Genomic DNA, 17,523 nt, shown 5'->3' with positions numbered 1-17,523 from the left:
TATTAGCCTTTCTTCCCCTAGTGGTGCTGGGCCCAGAATCTTACATTCAGAGGCAGTTTCAAGACTGCTAATCTAATGGAAGTACTCATACCCTGTACTAATATGCCTGTTGTTCTGCTGCCAAACACCAGAGGGCACTGTTAACATGTTGACCAAGAAGATTCTAACCCTTTAAACCTGAAAAGATAAAAGCCTCATGAAAAGTTTGCTTCTGTTTTTGGAATTGCATGGCACTTATTGCTCCTCATTTTTTTTTTTTTAGTTTTTTTTGTAAACTATACTTCTGTTGGGTTTAGATATTAGTATAAATGTACTACGGATGAGGCAAAAGGATCACAGCCTCAGCAACTTAGTGGTAAAACGCTTGTCTCAAATATGTGAGGCATTGGGTTCAATTCTCAACACTGAATACAAATAAAAAATAGAGATCTGTCAACAAAAAAAGTAGGGAGGATAAGGATGTAGCTCAGTAGTTCAGTGCCTCTGAGTTCAATCTTCAGTAGCAGGGAAAAGAAAAAAAAAAGGCTACTAATGATACTTCCACCACAGGTCAAATCCTCAAATAAGACTGCCCTTATTGTTTCTCCAGACCCAAAGTAGACTTCCTAACCCCAGTGGCCCTCCCACACTAAAAATGGTGACAGCCAGTCTCAAGGGAAATATGTTTCTATGTTTCTATTCCTCTTCTGCCCTACCCTCTTACCACAGTCACACACACATACACAAAAGCACATGCACACGGAAACACATGCTCACTCACACCAGGACATCTGGGTAGTGGTTCAAAAGCCCAATCCCCGTGGGCAGAGCAACAGGTTGCTATGAAAAAGAGTGCCTCCACTGGCCCTGACCCCAGGGGCACGTCAGTTCCCTGTATGCTCCCAGGCAGGCTGGAAATGAATCACAGCATCGTGGGGCCCCAGATGTGAGAAGGTTGCCTGTGACCAAGCAAGCGAGCCCCATTCCAAAGGATCTAACTATTTTTCAAAGGTTTCAAGGCTTGTACATGTTTTTCAAAAAGCAACATGCAATTGGAGGCCATAAAATATAAAGAGTTGATGTTTACAAACACACACATACACACAAATACCATTCTCATCACAAAAAAAAAAAAAACAAAACAAAACAAAAAAAACTTGCCCTTTTTTTTGTTGTTATTGCTGGGGATCGAACCCTTGATAGGCAAGTGCATTACCCATTACTACTGAGCCACGTCCCCAGTCCTAATACCCTTGCCCTTTAATCGTCCTAACAAACCCCCTCTAATTCTGGGGCCCTGAGCAGTGAGCCAGCATGAGGCCTGGATAGAAGGGGTGAGGCCCAGGAGCCCCCGACTTGTCTTTGGTGTAACTGGCTCCTTGACCCTGCTCTGCATGCTCGTGATAAACAGGAAGGCGTCTGTAGCCATCAGTGTCCATCCCTCTCAGAGCATCTGAGACCTGTCTGAGCCATCAAAGCCAGACAGGAGCATACTGAAGGGGACACCAACCTCTCCACAACAATTCCCCATTGTGTTCCAACCCTTGAAAATCATGGATTTGTAAACAGGCCCTTACATTTAGACAGATCCTGCCCTGGCTTTGTGCTGGGGTGTTGTTTTTTCTTCCCTGAACAATGTGCTTTCCAGTAGGTCTAGCCGTTCACACCATTGTCTGAGACCCTTGGACTACAGGAAACAGCTCCAGATTTTTATCAGCTGGGGCTGGTGGGTGAGATCATGTCCATAAAGCAAGCTGCTGGTTTGACACGTCATTCTTCTATACCTTTATCTGTGAGAGAAGAGCCTGCCTTGCCCTCCCAACAGGCCATTCTGGGCTTCAAGTGTCTTTCCATTTGATGTCAGACAGACTCTGCTCTAGCCCCCTGTCCATTCACTTAGGTGTCCTATCAGTAAGCCCTCAGCAATCTGCCTGCCCTGATTGTCCCTCTTTGCCTAGTGGAAGTGAAATATTCATGGCAGTGAAATAAGCACCATGAGATGTATTAGGATACACTTTGCAGGGCAAACACCTGTAATCATGAGTTCAAAGCCAGCCTCAGCAACTTAGTGAGACCCCGTCTCAAAATAAAACATAAAAAGGGCTGGGGATGTGGCTCAGTGGTTAAGCGCCCCTGGATTCAATCCTTGGGAACCAAAAAAGAAGGATACACTCTGGGTATCTTCCTCCATGGGATAAAGTTCAATATTGGTCACTTGAATCCCCACATCCGCAGACTATTATCTGGAGGCCTGGTCAGAGGAGAGGAGAGCTCCACATCCCTTACAAGTTTCCCCTGGAGACTACAACAATTCCTATCCCAAGTGGAGAACAAAAAAAAAAAAAAATTAAGCTACATTGAGGAACCGAAATTTCCTTAATGAAACTCCAGCAGGGAAAGTGAAAGGCTTCATTAGATTACCACCCTTAAGGGAGAGGGACCCAGCATAACAAATGTAGGTGGGGGCTGGGCAGTGGGAAGTGGGCACAGGACCAGAGCTGCCTTGCCTCACCCCACCCCATATACCAGAGGGGTGGGTAAGTCCGGAAGAGGAGCCAGGGTGGGGTCCCAACAATCCCCAAGTTCCTTATCAGATATTGTGTTCAAATCCAGCCCTGCCCAGTCCTTTCTCTCCAAGTTTGTAGTCTTGGGAAACCCTGGGGATTTGTTCTTGGTGTGTGTTAAACTTTCTCCTCATGGAATCCTCTGCAGCCCAGGACCTGGGTGAGGCTGGGGTGGGCCCTTAATCCAGATGGAAAGTGGACTATTTCTGGTCAACTTTCTCCTAGCACTGAGAATATGATGTGGCTGGCCAGAGAAGCCTCAGTTTGCTGGACTGGGAGAGGTATATGAGCCCCTCCAGGCCTAGGTGGCAGCCTGGTGAGAGACAATTCAGGCTCCTAGTGGCCTTTATGTGCTCCCCTTTCCAGTTTTAGGGGTATCTAAGACTTGACCTCAAGCTTAGCTAAATGAAAGGGAAGCAAGATACCATTTGAGAAAACAAAAAGGATGTTTTTCTCCCTTATTCTGACCCTTCCCTTCCCCCAACCTTCCTTAGAAATTTCTCTGTTGAATTGCAGGACAACCACAGGCTTGGGGTGAATCTTGGCCATGCCCTCAAAGGACCATGCCAAACACAGGAGGGGCTGGAAGTTAGGTTGGGAATGCAGGCTGGGTGTGGGAGGATGGGTGTAGGAGACAGAATCAATTCTAAGTGTAGGCAGACTGGTAGCTTGGCAGCACTGTCCCTGAGGTGGCAGGTTCTACTCTGATGAAAACCATAGGAAACAAAAACATGACTGAAATCTGGGAGGTCTGGGCCTCTAGAGTTTATAGGCTTGGGGGACAGAGATTAACAAATTAATCTCACATGTAAAGGGAAGGAATTAACTAATTAGCGCTTTTTCAAAGTATGCTCTTCAGAACATTAGAAGTATGAGATGTTAGCTGCGAAAGAAAGAAAGAAAGAAAGAAAGAAAGAAAGAAAGAAAGAAAGAAAGAAAGAAAGAAAGAAAGAAAGAAAGAAAGAGAACCAAGTTTTGGAGAATCATAGAACATATAGTACATAATAATTGCAGACCGGCACAGGATTTCTCGGTGCTTTCATGAGGCAGGCAGTATACAGCTCTGTGGAGGCCAAGGAGGCAGAATTCCTCTAATTTGACCTTGAAGACCATGAGATCATAGAGAATCTCCTGGCGTTACCCTTTCATAGACACCATTTGGGAAATGTTCAACTAGTCTTTTTGTCTAAGTCTCTTTCCAGCTCTAAACCTGTTTGGGAAATGGTGAAACAGAGGCCCAGCAACCAGGGGAAGTACCAGACTTAGAGGAAAAATCTGCAAAAAGAAGATAGAGAGAGGGTAAAATTGCTGAAACAGGAAATAAGAGTCAAGACAGAGGCAGAAGGGGGACTGAGATCCAGGAAGAAGTCTGGGCCGAGGGGTCTTCAGAGAATGGGTGGTAATGATGCCTGGGAGGAGAGGCACTTGGCTGCCCCAGGAAGAGCAGCGCTTGATGAGAGATGGGACAGTGGGGGTCTCGTTTGCACACCCTGCCAGGCCAGCACCAAGTGGGTACTCTGATGATGCCTCTCAGTCTGTGGGCAATAGCTCAGGAGGGGAAACAAAGACTTCAGGTCCTGTCAGGCCTCAGTATGTTGAAGGGATAGGAGGCCCAGTTCCAGGGCCCAACTGCAAGTTGGGACCCATGACTGAGTCTTTTATTGAGCCTCCTAGACTATAGCAAAAATAGAGGGGCCCAGGGCCATCTCCCTAGCAAGATAGGGTGATGTCTCTCTTTTCTTTGAAGTGCTTCCGTGGTTTTTCACCTATTCCCAGCACTAGTGGAGTTGGATAAGGGGCATAATGTCACTGGGGGAACAGGAACCATGGTCAGAGAGTCTTATGCAGTGTGCCCAGTAGGTCAGACTCTTAGGGCCTCTCCTCCTCCCCAGGAGCTATGGCCCCCACAGCCCAGCCCAGCCCAGCCCAGGCATGAATTTGGTGGCCTTAATATACATTGGTATGTGACTTGGGATGAAGGCGGCACCAGGCCAAGTATAGCTATTACAAATGTCAAGTGTTGTGAAAAAGTAGCAGAGCTGCCTACGTGCCTGGCTGACCTTTGCCAGCCTTTCTCCCCCTCTCCCCCCCACCCCAAGATCCTCCTGAAGTTCCAAGAAGGTCAAATTTTACAAGACCTCAGGTCAGGACTTTTCCTAATTTAATGAGCAATCCCAGCTTTATAGACAAAGTCCTCTGGCTCCTTCCTTCCCCTACTACCCATCTCCCTCTCTGCTAGAAAATACCACCCAAGGTTATGGGGACCTTTTCCCTCGAGGAAGAGGTAGAGTGGCAGATGCATCAATCAATTTAGTACAGAAATATACAGATATAATAACAATATAATTATGTGATATAAATATTAACTTCATCACTTTCCTGGGAGGCTCTTGCTTTCCTCACTAGAACTCAGGGCTGCCATAACAATAAAAATAACAATACAAGAAGTATGCTCCAAAGACAGAGAAACCACAAGGCCCATCTCAACATAGGAACACAAAAATAGAATTCATACATAGAGGCCATTTCCAGGTATTAACAACACAGTACCATGGAAGGGGGGCAATTGGTAGAAGCTGTCCATATTTTCCCAAAAACAGATATACAATGCTCCCTCCGTTTTCCAGAGTCACTTCCCCAGAGGACCTGGCTTGGAGTTTACCAAGCCTAAGCCCAGCCACTGAGAGCCCGTTTGTCTCTTTCTGGCTTCCCAGGGATAGAGGGCAGAGCCGAGGCAGCTCTGACCCCCCTCCCCCCACTTCCTGGAGATCTGCACTCTCTCCTCCACCTCTTTCATCTCTGTCTCCTCTTCCTTCTTTCTTCCACCATCCCCTCCTCTGTTTTTACCTGCTCATATAGCAAGACAGCACCCCAGGCAGAAAGGATTCTCAAGATGTTGTTAGATTAACCTCAGTGCTTCTAATACACTTGCCATATAATCAAAGGGAAGGGGTGGGGGCTGTTTCAGATTCCCATACTCTGGTGGTGTGAGGGTGAGGGAGAGAAAACCCAATGCCCTTCAGGATTGAGTTGCAGTGGGGCAGGAAGCCTAATTTGCTGTTTCTTTTTCCTCCTTTGTTTCTTCATCTTGGTTTTTGGAAGGAAGGAATCTCAGAATTGATGCCCTTGTCTCTTGTTAGTTTTGTGCGTCACTAACTTGTTCATGTGCAGGCTGGGAACAACTTTTCATTTAGTTATCCTCCTCCTCCTCCTTTGTGCTCCCCAGACTAAGAAACTGCTGATGGCAAAAACAACTCCCCTACATGCCCAAGTAAAATTTGTAACCTTGCCATCTGAGCCTCATCCCCAAGAACCAGCAGGACTTACAGTTCTTAGCAGCTATTCTCTCTTCTTAAAGGAAAAAAAAAAAAAAAGAGGGCTGGGGATGTAGCTCAGTGGTAGAGCACTTGCCTAGCTCACTCACAAAGCCCTGTGTTCATCCCTAGCACCAAAAATAATTTTAAAAAAGACTTGTAAAATAACCCTTACTTAGCAGAAAATAGAGATTTTTAGGGAACATCTGACCTTCCCAGTATGGCTCCAGAATTAATTGATGCCATCTTGAGTCCTTGAGGACACCTGGGCCTGGGTCCATAGCCCATCCTATGGTCTTTCTCTCTCCATCTTGATAACCTGTCAATTTTTTGAAGCTCTGGCTAAAGCCCTGACCCCAATCCTGACTTCAGGCTGTAGCTTGCAAAGACTCTACATTCCTACCCTTCTGTATTACCCTGGGAAAGACAGCCCACTCTTCCCATCCCCAACTCCTCTTTTTCATCTCTAATCCAGAGGTGAGGACTAACATTTCCTTCTCCCGGATCCTCACCATGGGACCCTGATGGCGAGGAAGGGGAATCCCATCAGGAGATGTGGCTATTACAGAAACCTGGTATAACACTTCTGGGCCTGAAGAAAGAAGGTCACGCTGTGAGAACCCTCTCCCCAATTTATAAAGTGAGGCCTAAGACCTGGACCACCCCTAGATCTCAGAAATCCACACCTCTATAATTCTGAGATACAGGAGAGGTCGTGGGCAGTGGCAGGGAAATACCAAGACATCAGGGCATGAAGAGGGTAAGGTACTGCTGCTCCAACTCCTCAACACCTCCACTTGCCCTCCACAACCTGGTCAGGGTAGGCGCCTCCTAACAGATGCTAGGTCAAGCAAAGAAGAGGCCAATTCTATTCTCTTCTAGATGCCTGAGGGCCTCTGCCCAGATATCTCCTAGAGCGACCCACTTTGAGGGTCACTCAGAATAGCCATTGTTCTGCAGGCTGGGAAAGAACCACCCAATCCTCTTGCCTCTGGGCATACCCGGAAATGTATTCCGGAAGCCAGACCATCTCTGAGAACAAATGGCAGGCCCCTTGGGGCTGCCAGGGGCCAAAGGGTGCCAGCTCCAGCCTGAGAATGAGAGCATAAAGAAGGGCAGGGAACAGGCCTCAGGCACAGGGCCCCTCCCTCAGGCCCCTAGTCCTTCCTGTGGGTAGCAGAGATTCCCATCTCTAAGAGGCAGTCAGGCATCCTGGTGCCCCTTGCCCTAGCTGGGTAGGTGGGAGATTCTGGGGGTTGCTGCTGGGTTCCCTGGCCCAACCCAACACCCCTTCCATGTCTACGTGGCTTCCACCTCCCGGGGCGTCCGGTTGCGCTCAACCTGCATCCGGCTCTTCACTTTCTTGCCCAACTCCAGACCTGCCCAGCTCTTGCCTTTGGCCTGCTTCCCCCGGCTCCGGAAGGAGCCTGAGCGCTCCCCAGTGCCCGGACACCACACACGCTCACAGTACTCATCCACCCGGGGCAGGTTGGCGAAGCCAGTGAGCTGCAGAATGTCCTTATACCAAGCCTTCGGTAGGGTAGAGGCCAGGCCTCCCCTGGCAGGGGGCTCCTCCAGTGTTGGCTTCCGAGGGAACAGACTGTCCAGCTGTGTGGCCGCAATCACCTCCAGAGCCAGACGGACCACAGTCTGGGAGAAGCCATGCTCCAGCGTTGTGCAGGTGTAGGTACCGGCATCGAGGCGACTGAGCCTGCGGAACAGCAGCCCCTGCTCCATTTGCAGGACCCGCTCATCTGTCTTCACCTGCCAGGCAAGTGGGAAGGCACAGGGGACATGAGCACAGTGTGGGCCAGGATGGGTACTGTCAGCTTCTTCGTCCCCTACTTCTCCACCTTGAGGGCCCAGTGTGTATGTCCTTCCCCTTGCCCATTATCTTCCCTGTCCAGAAGGGGACCAGCAGGTTGGCAGGTTGGCCTCGAGACTACAAGTTAATTGAGGGCAGGGCCTTACCTTCCTATGGTCCAGTAAAGAGCCTGCAAAGGGTTTTGTTTGTTTGTTTCAATAATATGAATGGCTGGTGTCTCCCCAAATCATAGACCCAGGTATCAAACTTGGCCTTGGAGAGCCCTTGCACACATACACAGGAAGCAGACAGGCTAGAGAGAGATTTTTCTTTAAATTTTTTTTTTTTTTTGTACCGGGAATTGAACCCAGGCGCACTTAACAACTAAGCCACATCCCCAGCCCTTTTTTGTATTTTATTTAGAGAGAGGGTCTTACGGAGTTGCTTAGGACTTTACTAAGTTGCTGAGGCCGGCTTGAACACACAATCCTCCTGCCTCAGCCTCCTGAGCTGCTAGGATTATAGGCATGGCCACTGTGCCAGCTTACAAGTGTACTTCTGAGCTTTTACCCTGTGGCAAGGAAAACTTCTTCCTCTCCACGTGTACACACACACACACACACACACACACACACACACAAGGCACACTGGGCCTTCCCTGTCTTAATTTTTCCTGTTTTCTCCCACCACAACACTAAGCTGACAGCCCCAGCCTAGGGTGCCCACTTCAGTGTAAGAGGTGGGAATGCAGCTCCGGTCCCAAACCATCTCTCTGAATCCTGTTCGGGCTTTAGTCTGTACATCTGGGCTGAGGATGCACTGCCTGGGTGGTTAGTGTTGTGTAACTTCATCTTGTTGTCCTGCCCCCAACTCCAGGGAGTCTCCTCAGTGCCCAACCCAACAGCTGGCCCAAGGCTGGCCTCCCCCAGTTCCCAAGCTGGAGGGACAGTCCCTCCTATAATCAACCCCCTCTCCCCTCCTCTTTCCTGTGGGAGAATGGTTGATTCCTCACCCTGCCCACCCCACTCAGCCTTAGGCCCCAGACTGAAGCCATCTCCAGGAGTTGACAGACCTTTCCCATGGGGGAGGAAAGGGCCTGGCCATATAGCTGGTCTCCCAGGAGAAAGTGTAGGACCAGAAATGGAGGGAGGTGGCAAGGTCCAGTAGTCAGGGAGGTACCCAAGCCTAAGGCAAAGGAGGACTGAGAACCCCTGGGGAAGAGATTTCTTCAAAGCTGAGCCATATGTGCAAACACAGGGGACTTCCAGACCACACCAGACCCCTCTTCCCTCTCTGCTACCCACCTCTTAGACTTGGGGAGTTCCAGCTATATATGTCCTAGATTCCCAGAGACAGAAATAGGGGTACTTCCTCCTAGGGGAAGTGTAGGGGCCTAACACACTTTTCTTAGTTGATCTTAGCAGGTTACCACCAAAAACCCTTCCTAGGGCTCAGGGCTTGGGATTATGGTAGGGAGGTAGGGTTTGGAGGCAGGGTCTTCACTCACCTGGTCAGGGCCCTCATCCTCTGGCCTCTGCAAGAACCAGCGCACAGCAGCCTGGGGAGATTTGGGCAGGCACTCCAGGAAGGTGCTATTGTGCTCTGTGCCATAGACCCTGGTGGTCATCAGTCCTGAAGCTTCCTCTGCATAGAGGACCAAGTTGGCTTAACATGGGAACTATGGAACCCACGCCCCCAGGTCCACCAACTGATTCCTGCATCCCACCAGTATGATAAAGACCTAGGCATCCATTGAACCCCAAGCCAGTCACTGTACCCCGCACCCATGAGCTGACTAGAGCTACATAAATAGGAAACTGAGGACTGTCACAACAGGACCGTCTGAAGTCAGAATAGAGCCCAGACCACAGGATGGGTAGGAGCCCTGAGAGGGTGCCCATACCTACTGCCACTCACCATTCTGGCCATGACCCAAGCATTGTAGGGCAGGGTTGCCATGCCGGATGTCCTGTCGGCGGAACCGACGCTTGCCAGGGCTGGGGCGGTAGCGGGTACAGGAGGTACCATCCCAGGCGCAGTATGGGTCCCGGGCCAGGCAGCACTCAGCACAAGCACTTCCATAGGTCTCACACTGGTGCAGTCGCAGCTGAGCCACGCCCAGCTGAGAGCCAACATACAGCATTTGCTGGGGAGAGACACAGGCAGAGCCCATGGTGAGCCTGGACTTAACTAAGGAGCATCCAGACTCTCAATTCCCTTGGGTTTTCTGAGACCCCTACTATTTTCAGGAAGTCTTCCAGAACCTCTTGGATTTATTCTCAGAAATAAAGATGTTTGTCATCTACCTGCTCTATATGGAGTGGATGGGGCAGGTCTGGGGTCTTTTCTCTAAGGGACTTCTCCAGGCCATCCCTGCTACTGACCTTTATCCTGTACCCCACTGGCCTTTTCTTACTGATCTCTGATTTCAGAGGTGCACCTTGCTGTAATCAATCCCAGTATAAAAGTTGGGATTTAAGGCTCAGTGGTAGAGCATGCACAAGGCCCTAGGAATAATCCCCAGTACCACGCACACAAAAAAACAGTTGGGATTCACCAAGGGGTAAACTGGGACATACATGGTATTTGCCACTTGAAAAGGACATATATCAGGCCTCTAAAATATGGTTCCCTTGCCAGGTGTGGTGGTGTATGCCTGTAATTCCAGCAAGTTGGGTGGCTGAGGCCAGCCTGGACAATTTAGCAAGACCTTATCTCAAAATAAAATTTTTAAAAAGGGGCCAAGCACAATGGCACATGCTGTAATCCCAGCAATTGGAAGGCTAAGGCAGGAGTATCGCAAGTCCAAGGACAACCTCAGCAACTTAGGCCTTAAGCAACTTAGCGAGACTCTGTCTCAAAAAAATAAAAAGGGCTGAGGGTAAGGCTCCGTGGTTGAATGCCTCTGGGTTTAATCTCCAGTATCAAAAAACTAAAAAATTTTAAAAACGAAAACAGGCCAGACATGGTGGTAAACACCTGTAATTTCAGTGACTCTGGAGGCTGAGGCAAAAGGATCACAAGTTTGAGGCCAATCTCAACAATTTAGCAAGACCCTAAGCAGCTTAGTGAGACCCTGTCTCAGAATTTTTAAAAAAATAATAAAAAGGGCTGGGGATTTAGTCAGTGGTAAAGTACCCCTGGATTCAATCCCCAGTACCAAATAATAATAATAATAATAATGTAAAAAATAAAAAGGGGGTGGGATGAGGGTGTAGCTCAGTGGTTAAAGAACTTTCCTAAGTGTGTGCAAGGCCCTGGGTTCAATCCCCAGATTGCAATAAATAAATATAAATAAATAAAATGGCCATTAGCCCCACCCACACTTTAAAAATAAATAAATAAATAAATAAGGATGGGGTATAGCTCAGTGGTAAAGTGTTTAATCCCCACTACCAAAAAGAAAAAAAAAATCCAGATTTTGTTTCTGAGCACGTATCAACTCCCTTAAGAACTGGCCTTTGTAGATCTCTCCCTATCTGAACATGACCTTGGCACTTGTCATTGTCCACAGCTTCATGCATGTGAAACCCAGCACCCAACTGGACACAGCCCTTGTTGCAGAGCCTAATCAGGCTTGCCGGGCACCATTCTCCAGTAGACTAGGGTAGTTCTCAAGGAGAACAGGGTAGGGGACAGGGAACACATGAGGAGTCAGGCAGCTGCACTTACCCTTTTGACAGAGATCTCCATTTCAGTGATGGGTGTTGGCACCTGGGGAAGGAATAGGCTCTCAGCATGGGCATAGCGTAACGAGACCTTCCCCCGCATTCCACATTTTAGTCTCCAACGCCAGCCCAATCGGTGCACCCCTTAGCAACTGAAGCTGGACAGTCTTTTCTAGACATTGGGTTACAAAAAGGCCCCTTATCCCAGCTGGCCTCCAAGTGGGAGGGTTGGCTAAAAGCACAGAGTTCCAGTGTCCACTCCCATGGCCCTGTTACCCAGCAATAAGGCAGCTGTTACAAATCACACATCTCATGACAGCAGGCACAATAGTTCCCCAAACACAGACGGTGCCCTGTCTGAATCTACAGAGGGGTTAACAGAGCCCTTGGGGACTTGGAATCTCAGCCACTTCCTCACTGTGACTTGAGCCCAGCAGGGCTTTGTCAAGGGTGCTCACTGTAGCCAAACCTCCCTGGGGAACCCTAGGTACTTTCAGTCCACAGACTGCAGCGGCAGGTCCCCCAGTCATTCTGAAGCATCAACCAGGCCTCTGTAGCAGTGTGCCAGTATGTTCTGCTCCTCCCCCAGGCTCCCTCTGGCTTCCCTATAGCCAGTCCCAGACCCAGGGATGGGAAATGCCCTCTGCTCACCTTAAACACCTGGAGCTCCTCCAGAACCACTTCCTCAGGCTCCTCTGAACCTCCTGTCTGGAGGACGATGAGTTTGAGTACAGAGCCTGAGTCTGGGGCAGCAGAAGAGTCATCAGTGAGCAAGGAAAGAGCAGCTGGGCCTTCACACACCTCCCCAGCCTGGCCACTCGGATTCAGCCCTCCTACCCGTCCCTAGGAAGATGACATCATAGGTCCCATCTTCTGCCTCCACACGGTCCACCACGATCTGGCTCAGCCGCTGGGCCAGATTAGTCTTGATGAGGACAGGGCGGCCACGCCGAGGCCGTACAGGCCAGAACATGAGTGGGTGGGCTCGGGCAAACTGCAGCACCTCATCTGGGTAGTCCTTGGTGCTGCCAAAGGGTCGTCCTGGCTGTGCAGTCATCTTGCTGGGACACTGCAGGCAACAGCAAAAGGAGCCCTGAAGTACACTGGGATGCACACCTCTCCTCCCAGCCTGCTCCCCCAACACCTAGGGGCTGCTCTTGGGTTGGAGAGGTTCTCCTATCCCACCACACCTTGCCCCATCAGCCCAGGCCCTCTGGAGTGCCACCCCATCCCTGCCATGGGATGCACGTCACCCCAGTGCTGTTCCAAGAAGAGTCCCTCCTGGCAGCTGCTCAGGCCTCTTTTGCCAGTAGATACTCACCACACCAGGGCGGGGGAAGGGCACCTTTCCCCCATAGGGCCCCCATTGGTGCTGAGGACCATCACGGTGGGCAAAAGGCCCATTGAAGACCTCCCATATATCTGCCATGTGATACACACAGACGGCAAAGCCCTGGAACACAGCGCTGCCGAGGAGAGACAGGGACAGTCAGGCCAAAGTAGCTGTCATGGGTAGGAAGATAGGCTTGCTCCAAAGGAAGGACAGAGGGCAACAGAGTTTGCTGAAAGTAGAAACTGAAACACAAGGACACTAAGGCGAAAGCAAAAAGAGGGAGACAGAATACAGAGTCACAGAATCAGAGACAAAGACAGGGACCCATAGCAAGACTGGGGTATGAAAGCAGAGATTCAGCAGAGGGGCTGAAGGGCGGGGGCCAGGGATGATGGGGTCTGGGGAAGCTAGGTGTGCCCACCTGACGGTGCTGAAGAGCGCGTACACCTCCAGGCTTTTCCCCACCTTGGGCCACAGCAGGAACACGTCCTCTGGAACACAGAAGGGCACACAGGCATCATGGCCATTGCCAATGCCCCCACTCACCAGCTCTGAGCCCTCTCCCTTCCCAGAGTAAAGGTCTGCCAGGCCACGCCCTTACCTAGCTGGTCAAAGTGGGTCTCAGCACCGCCAGGGCTGGGCACAGAGCAGACCAGCCTGGCTTTGAGGAAGGTGCTCCACTTGTTCACCAGCACCCTCTGGCCACCAGCATCGTTCTGAGGGATGGAAGGCCAGAGTCAGTCTTGTGTCCCATAAGGATGGGCCCCACCTCCTCCTGCTCTACCCTCATCTACTGGGAGAAGGTATGGATGTCAGCTTTATGCTCGCCTCAGTTTCCCCATCTGTGGCAGGGGCAGGTCTGGGAAGGGGGGGTGCAGCAGGAGTCTTAAAACTCACCACCCCGTCACAGCTCTTACCACACAGACACGGCCCACACGGCTGACAGTGACACGGCCTGGGCCACCATCGGGTGAAGGGAGAGTCTCCGAAAAGAAGAAGTACACCTTATCATTATCCTGGTCAGAGTTGTCAGGGATCCGTGTGGCCATCACAAACCGGGGCTCTGAGAGGGTGACAGGGTAATGCTGGTGTGTGTGGGGGTGGCTCACAGGGTAGGATGGGGGAATGAACCCAAAGGACAAGAAGCAGCATGGGGACCCCCACTGGAGACTGGAGTTCCAGGGAATTCAGTGGCCTCTCCTCCCAGCTCCAGAGCCTCTCTCCTCCCTGTTCCAGGAGCGGGTCCCAGTAGGCCTCACCGTGCAGAAGGTTCTGGTCAGAGTCAGAACGCAGTGCTGGCCGGGGACCCCCACTTCGGAAGATCATGGCCTCGCGTCCCAGGAAGTCAGCAGTGAGGCCTGTGTACAGCTCCCCACCTGGAGATGGGGTGGGAACAGAATTAGGGGTGAAAGGCCAAGCCCAACAGCCAGGCCCCATCCCTTCTTGCTTCCACCATCCCTAACCCCACCCTGACCTGGGATCACCCACCTACAAAGGTGCTGGCAAAGGGGCGGCTGGGCTCATGTGGGCATCTCCCCCGTCCACTTTCCACACTGCTGGGCTCCAGGTGGAGCACATGCTATGGGTAGGGAAAATGGAGGGAAGGTTGTCACCTGGGAAAGAAGCATTAGTGCCCCACCCTGGCCATGGCCCTTTCGTGCGTGTGGCTGAAGAGTGGGGGGTGGGCAGAAGGCGCCTTCATTCAGGGCCTCTTGAATGGGGTCATCACCCGAGGACAAAGGCGCCTTTCAAGGGCCTACCCCCTCTGTCTCTACCCAGGCTCAATGGGAAGGGTTCAGGCAGCAAAAAGGAAATGTCACCACTTTCCAGTCTCTCATGGGGCCCGACACAGACTCACCTCCCCACGATGCCCAACTGTGATGAGGGCACAAGTGGGCTGGAAGGCCCCGGTGCCACATGCCAACAGGTGGGTCCGGTTGTGGGGCTGCAGCACCCGCACAAAGTTGGCACACTCCATCTAGCAGGGAGAAGAAAGGTGAGGCAAAAGGGTCACCCTCTGTTTGGGCCCTGTGACTCAGCCCTGTTGGGCCGAGCAGCACTAAGGGAAGTGGGGAGGGGTAACATTCTTCACAAACCTCACAAAGCCCTCAGGATCTGCTCCTAAAACCACCCCCTTCCCAAGTAGCGGCACCCAGTATGACTGCAGGTTATCCTGGGGGTCAGGGTCTGGGACCAACGGGGTTAGGGAACAATCCCTTCCAATAGCACTCACCAGAGGATCTCTTCCCTTTCGAACACATTCCTCCCTCTGGCCTGGCTGGGGCGGCCACAGGACCTGAAACACAGCCTGGTGACCTCAGGTACTCCCCTAATTTCACAGCTTCAGTTCCCCCATCTGACCTTCTACCTGCAGATGCCCAGCTTCCCCCAACGCCCACATTAGTCCATCTCACCTCCCGAGGATCTGGCCATGTCTGGTCTAGCCGCAGAGAGTAAAGGGCATCACGTCCCCCCAGAAAGAGGCGGTCCCGGTACTCATCCAGGTACATGGACTGGAGGTCCAGAGAGCCTCGGGGGCCCAGAAAGATGGTAGAGCGGTTGGCAGACAGGAGGTCTAGGAGGGAGCAGAGGGAGGGGAGTCAGGACCTGCTTCTCAGCCTACTGTTCCAGTCAAGGAATGGAGATGGAGGGTCCAGCTGTGCATTCAGCCACAAAAGCACTCACATCTGGAACATGCTCCCATCCACAGGGCTGCTGGAAGGTTTTGGGGACGTGGCTCCTGGGGGCAAGTGGGACAAGAGGCTCTGAGCCCCCATCCAGCCCAGCCCAGATTTATAGTCCCTTGATCTTTCAACTGACGCTTTCCCTCTATAACATGTGCGCCCTGCCCAGTCCCCAGGGAAGATGGCCTCACTGGCAGAAATTAAAGCAGCAATCTGGGCAAAGTGCAAGAAGAGCTTGCAGGAAGGGCGGGTGAGTGTGAGCAGTGAGCGAGGCTGGCTGTTGGAGTGGTGGACAGACAGAGGGAACACCTGGCAAGGGCCTAGGTGCAGGCCAGGCCAGGCACAGCCAGGTGGAGTTCCAGCCGCCAGATCAGGGATGTGACCGAAGAGAATTTTCTCCCCTATAGACTCTGCCCATCCAGGCTCTAGAGATGGAGTGGGGGCATCTGGAGACAGTGGTCCTAGGAATTTAGAATCCTGGTACAGATCCCTGGGGTCTGGAGGTGATGGGCTGTCAAGGGACTAGCAGAAGGATGGGGTAAGAAGGGGACATGGGCCACCTGGGGAAGGCCCAGAGCACCCGGGTTTTCCCTATAGGAGCTTCCACAGCCCTGCCTCCACCCCATCTCCAAACTCATCAACAGGCTCCTTCACAAAGCCCTCCTCAGCTGAGAGTACCTTGGGGAACTCTCCCTGTTGGGGCTTTTTCTGGTAGCCTGATCTCTCAAAACTACAGCCTCCAGAACAGGATCATTTCCACCTTCAGACTCTCCACGACAAACAATGTCTCCCCCTCAGTTTCCACAGCAGGCCTGTGTCTCCCCGACTCTGACTGGGATTCCCAGTGGAAGGTGATCATCCCCCTTTTTCCTAAGAAGAATCTGCCATGAGCCTGGATCTTGGTGACGTTTCCCCCACAGATCATCAGCGGAGGCTGTGCCAGCTAGGCTGGGATAGAAGAATGCACCCCAGGATGGCAGAAGGGAGGCTGAAATGTCCTCTGGGCTCCTGGATGGAGGGGTGATGATGAAGCCAACTTGTGAAATGGGCTGCAAGAGGCCAGGGAAGCCTGTAATCCCCAGTGGCTTGGGGAGACTGAGGCAGGAGGCTCACAAATTCAAAGCCAGCCTCAGCAACTTAGTGAGGCACTAAGCAACTCAGCAAGACCCTGTATCTAGATAAAATACAAAAAAAAAGGGGGGCTGTCGTGTGGCTCAGTGGTTAAGTGCCCCCCTCCCGCCCCCTTCAATCCCTGGTACAAAAACAAACAAACAAAAGAAAAGAGGTGGGGGAAGTTCTTCCCCTCCTGTGGCTTGAGGACCAAAGGGACAGGATGCTGCCCACTCCCCTACTGTCTGCTCAGACCCTCCAGACCTGCCCTGTGTCCCCTCTCCCCTGCCCAGTCCCTCTCTCCGCTTCCCCACCTGCCAGTATCCCTGCTGAGGAGTGTCAGGGTCTCCATACATCTGTTTCCCTTCTCAGCAGCCCTCACCTCCAAGGTTATGCCCACGTGTCTTTCTCCCACCTCCTCTCTGGTCATGGACCTCAGGACATGTCTCCCTCCTCTGCCCTGGGTCATCCCCAGGAAGCCTTTCCCAAAGGTCGTGCAGGGCCTAGGGCTCCATCCCCTCCAGCCCCGGGGCTAGCTGGTGGCGGGAGAGGTGTCCTGGAACAGGGAGCACCCACAGACATGCACGGGAACAGGGGGGCTCTAGCCAGTACCTCGGTAGGAGAGTCGCAGGCGGGGCACACTGGGGCTGCCCCCACTGATCAGGAGGCCCCCCAGGAAGCAGCAGATAGCCCACGCCAAGGGGGCCATGCTGGGGAAACGGAGCCGCCCTCTGGTCCCGCTGCTGCTGGCTGTAGTTTGCTCTGTTGCCACCAGACCAGCCACTTATAAGGCAGCAGCTCCACCCAGTCATGGGCGGGAAGGGAGGGGGAGGCAGAAGGAGAGGAGGCGGAGCCCGGACATCCACCTGCAGCTTCTTCGTCCACCTCAGCTGGCCTGCTCCATGCCTTTACGTCAGATTGGCCAGTTCCACACCGGGAAGACTCTTTGCCAGCTGAGGTATAGATATTTGTACAGAGAGATAGACATTCACAAACTCAGGTCCCCAGGCTCCAGCAAAGTGACAAGGAGGGAGATATCCTGGAAGAGGTCAGGGATGAGAGACAGA

General features: G+C 51.9%; 1 protein-coding gene across 1 annotated transcript; it reads right to left on the bottom strand.

The window, feature by feature from the left end:
* Positions 1-4,867: 4,867 nt before the first annotated feature.
* Sema3g (semaphorin 3G) lies at positions 4,868-17,232 on the bottom strand. Its single transcript, XM_005317176.4, has 16 exons — positions 17,069-17,232; positions 15,077-15,237; positions 14,896-14,958; positions 14,521-14,640; positions 14,151-14,241; positions 13,922-14,038; positions 13,580-13,725; positions 13,264-13,378; positions 13,084-13,153; positions 12,651-12,795; positions 12,167-12,398; positions 11,981-12,072; positions 11,334-11,375; positions 9,579-9,807; positions 9,169-9,305; positions 4,868-7,621 (listed from the first exon to the last, which is right to left on the bottom strand). Exons 1-16 carry the CDS (start codon positions 17,163-17,165, stop codon positions 7,157-7,159), a joined length of 2,322 nt encoding a protein of 773 aa, XP_005317233.2. The 5' UTR covers positions 17,166-17,232; the 3' UTR covers positions 4,868-7,156.
* Between the last annotated feature and the right edge of the window lie 291 nt (positions 17,233-17,523).

The sequence above is a fragment of the Ictidomys tridecemlineatus genome, chromosome 2, assembly GCF_052094955.1.
Source record: "Ictidomys tridecemlineatus isolate mIctTri1 chromosome 2, mIctTri1.hap1, whole genome shotgun sequence".
Taxonomy (NCBI): Eukaryota; Metazoa; Chordata; class Mammalia; order Rodentia; family Sciuridae; genus Ictidomys; species Ictidomys tridecemlineatus.
Note: the sequence above shows the minus strand (reverse complement) of the source record. Positions and strands in the feature narration are given on the sequence as shown.

Coding starts and splice junctions, on each gene's coding strand:
- Sema3g (XM_005317176.4), bottom strand. CDS start 17,165: ATGGCCCCCTTGGCGTGGGCTATCTGCTGCTTCCTGGGGGGCCTCCTG. Junction 13,726..13,921: donor TGACCAGAACCTTCTGCACG/GTGAGGCCTACT, acceptor TCACCCTCTCAG/AGCCCCGGTTTGTGATGGCC. Junction 12,073..12,166: donor TGTCATCTTCCTAGGGACGG/GTAGGAGGGCTG, acceptor CTGCTGCCCCAG/ACTCAGGCTCTGTACTCAAA.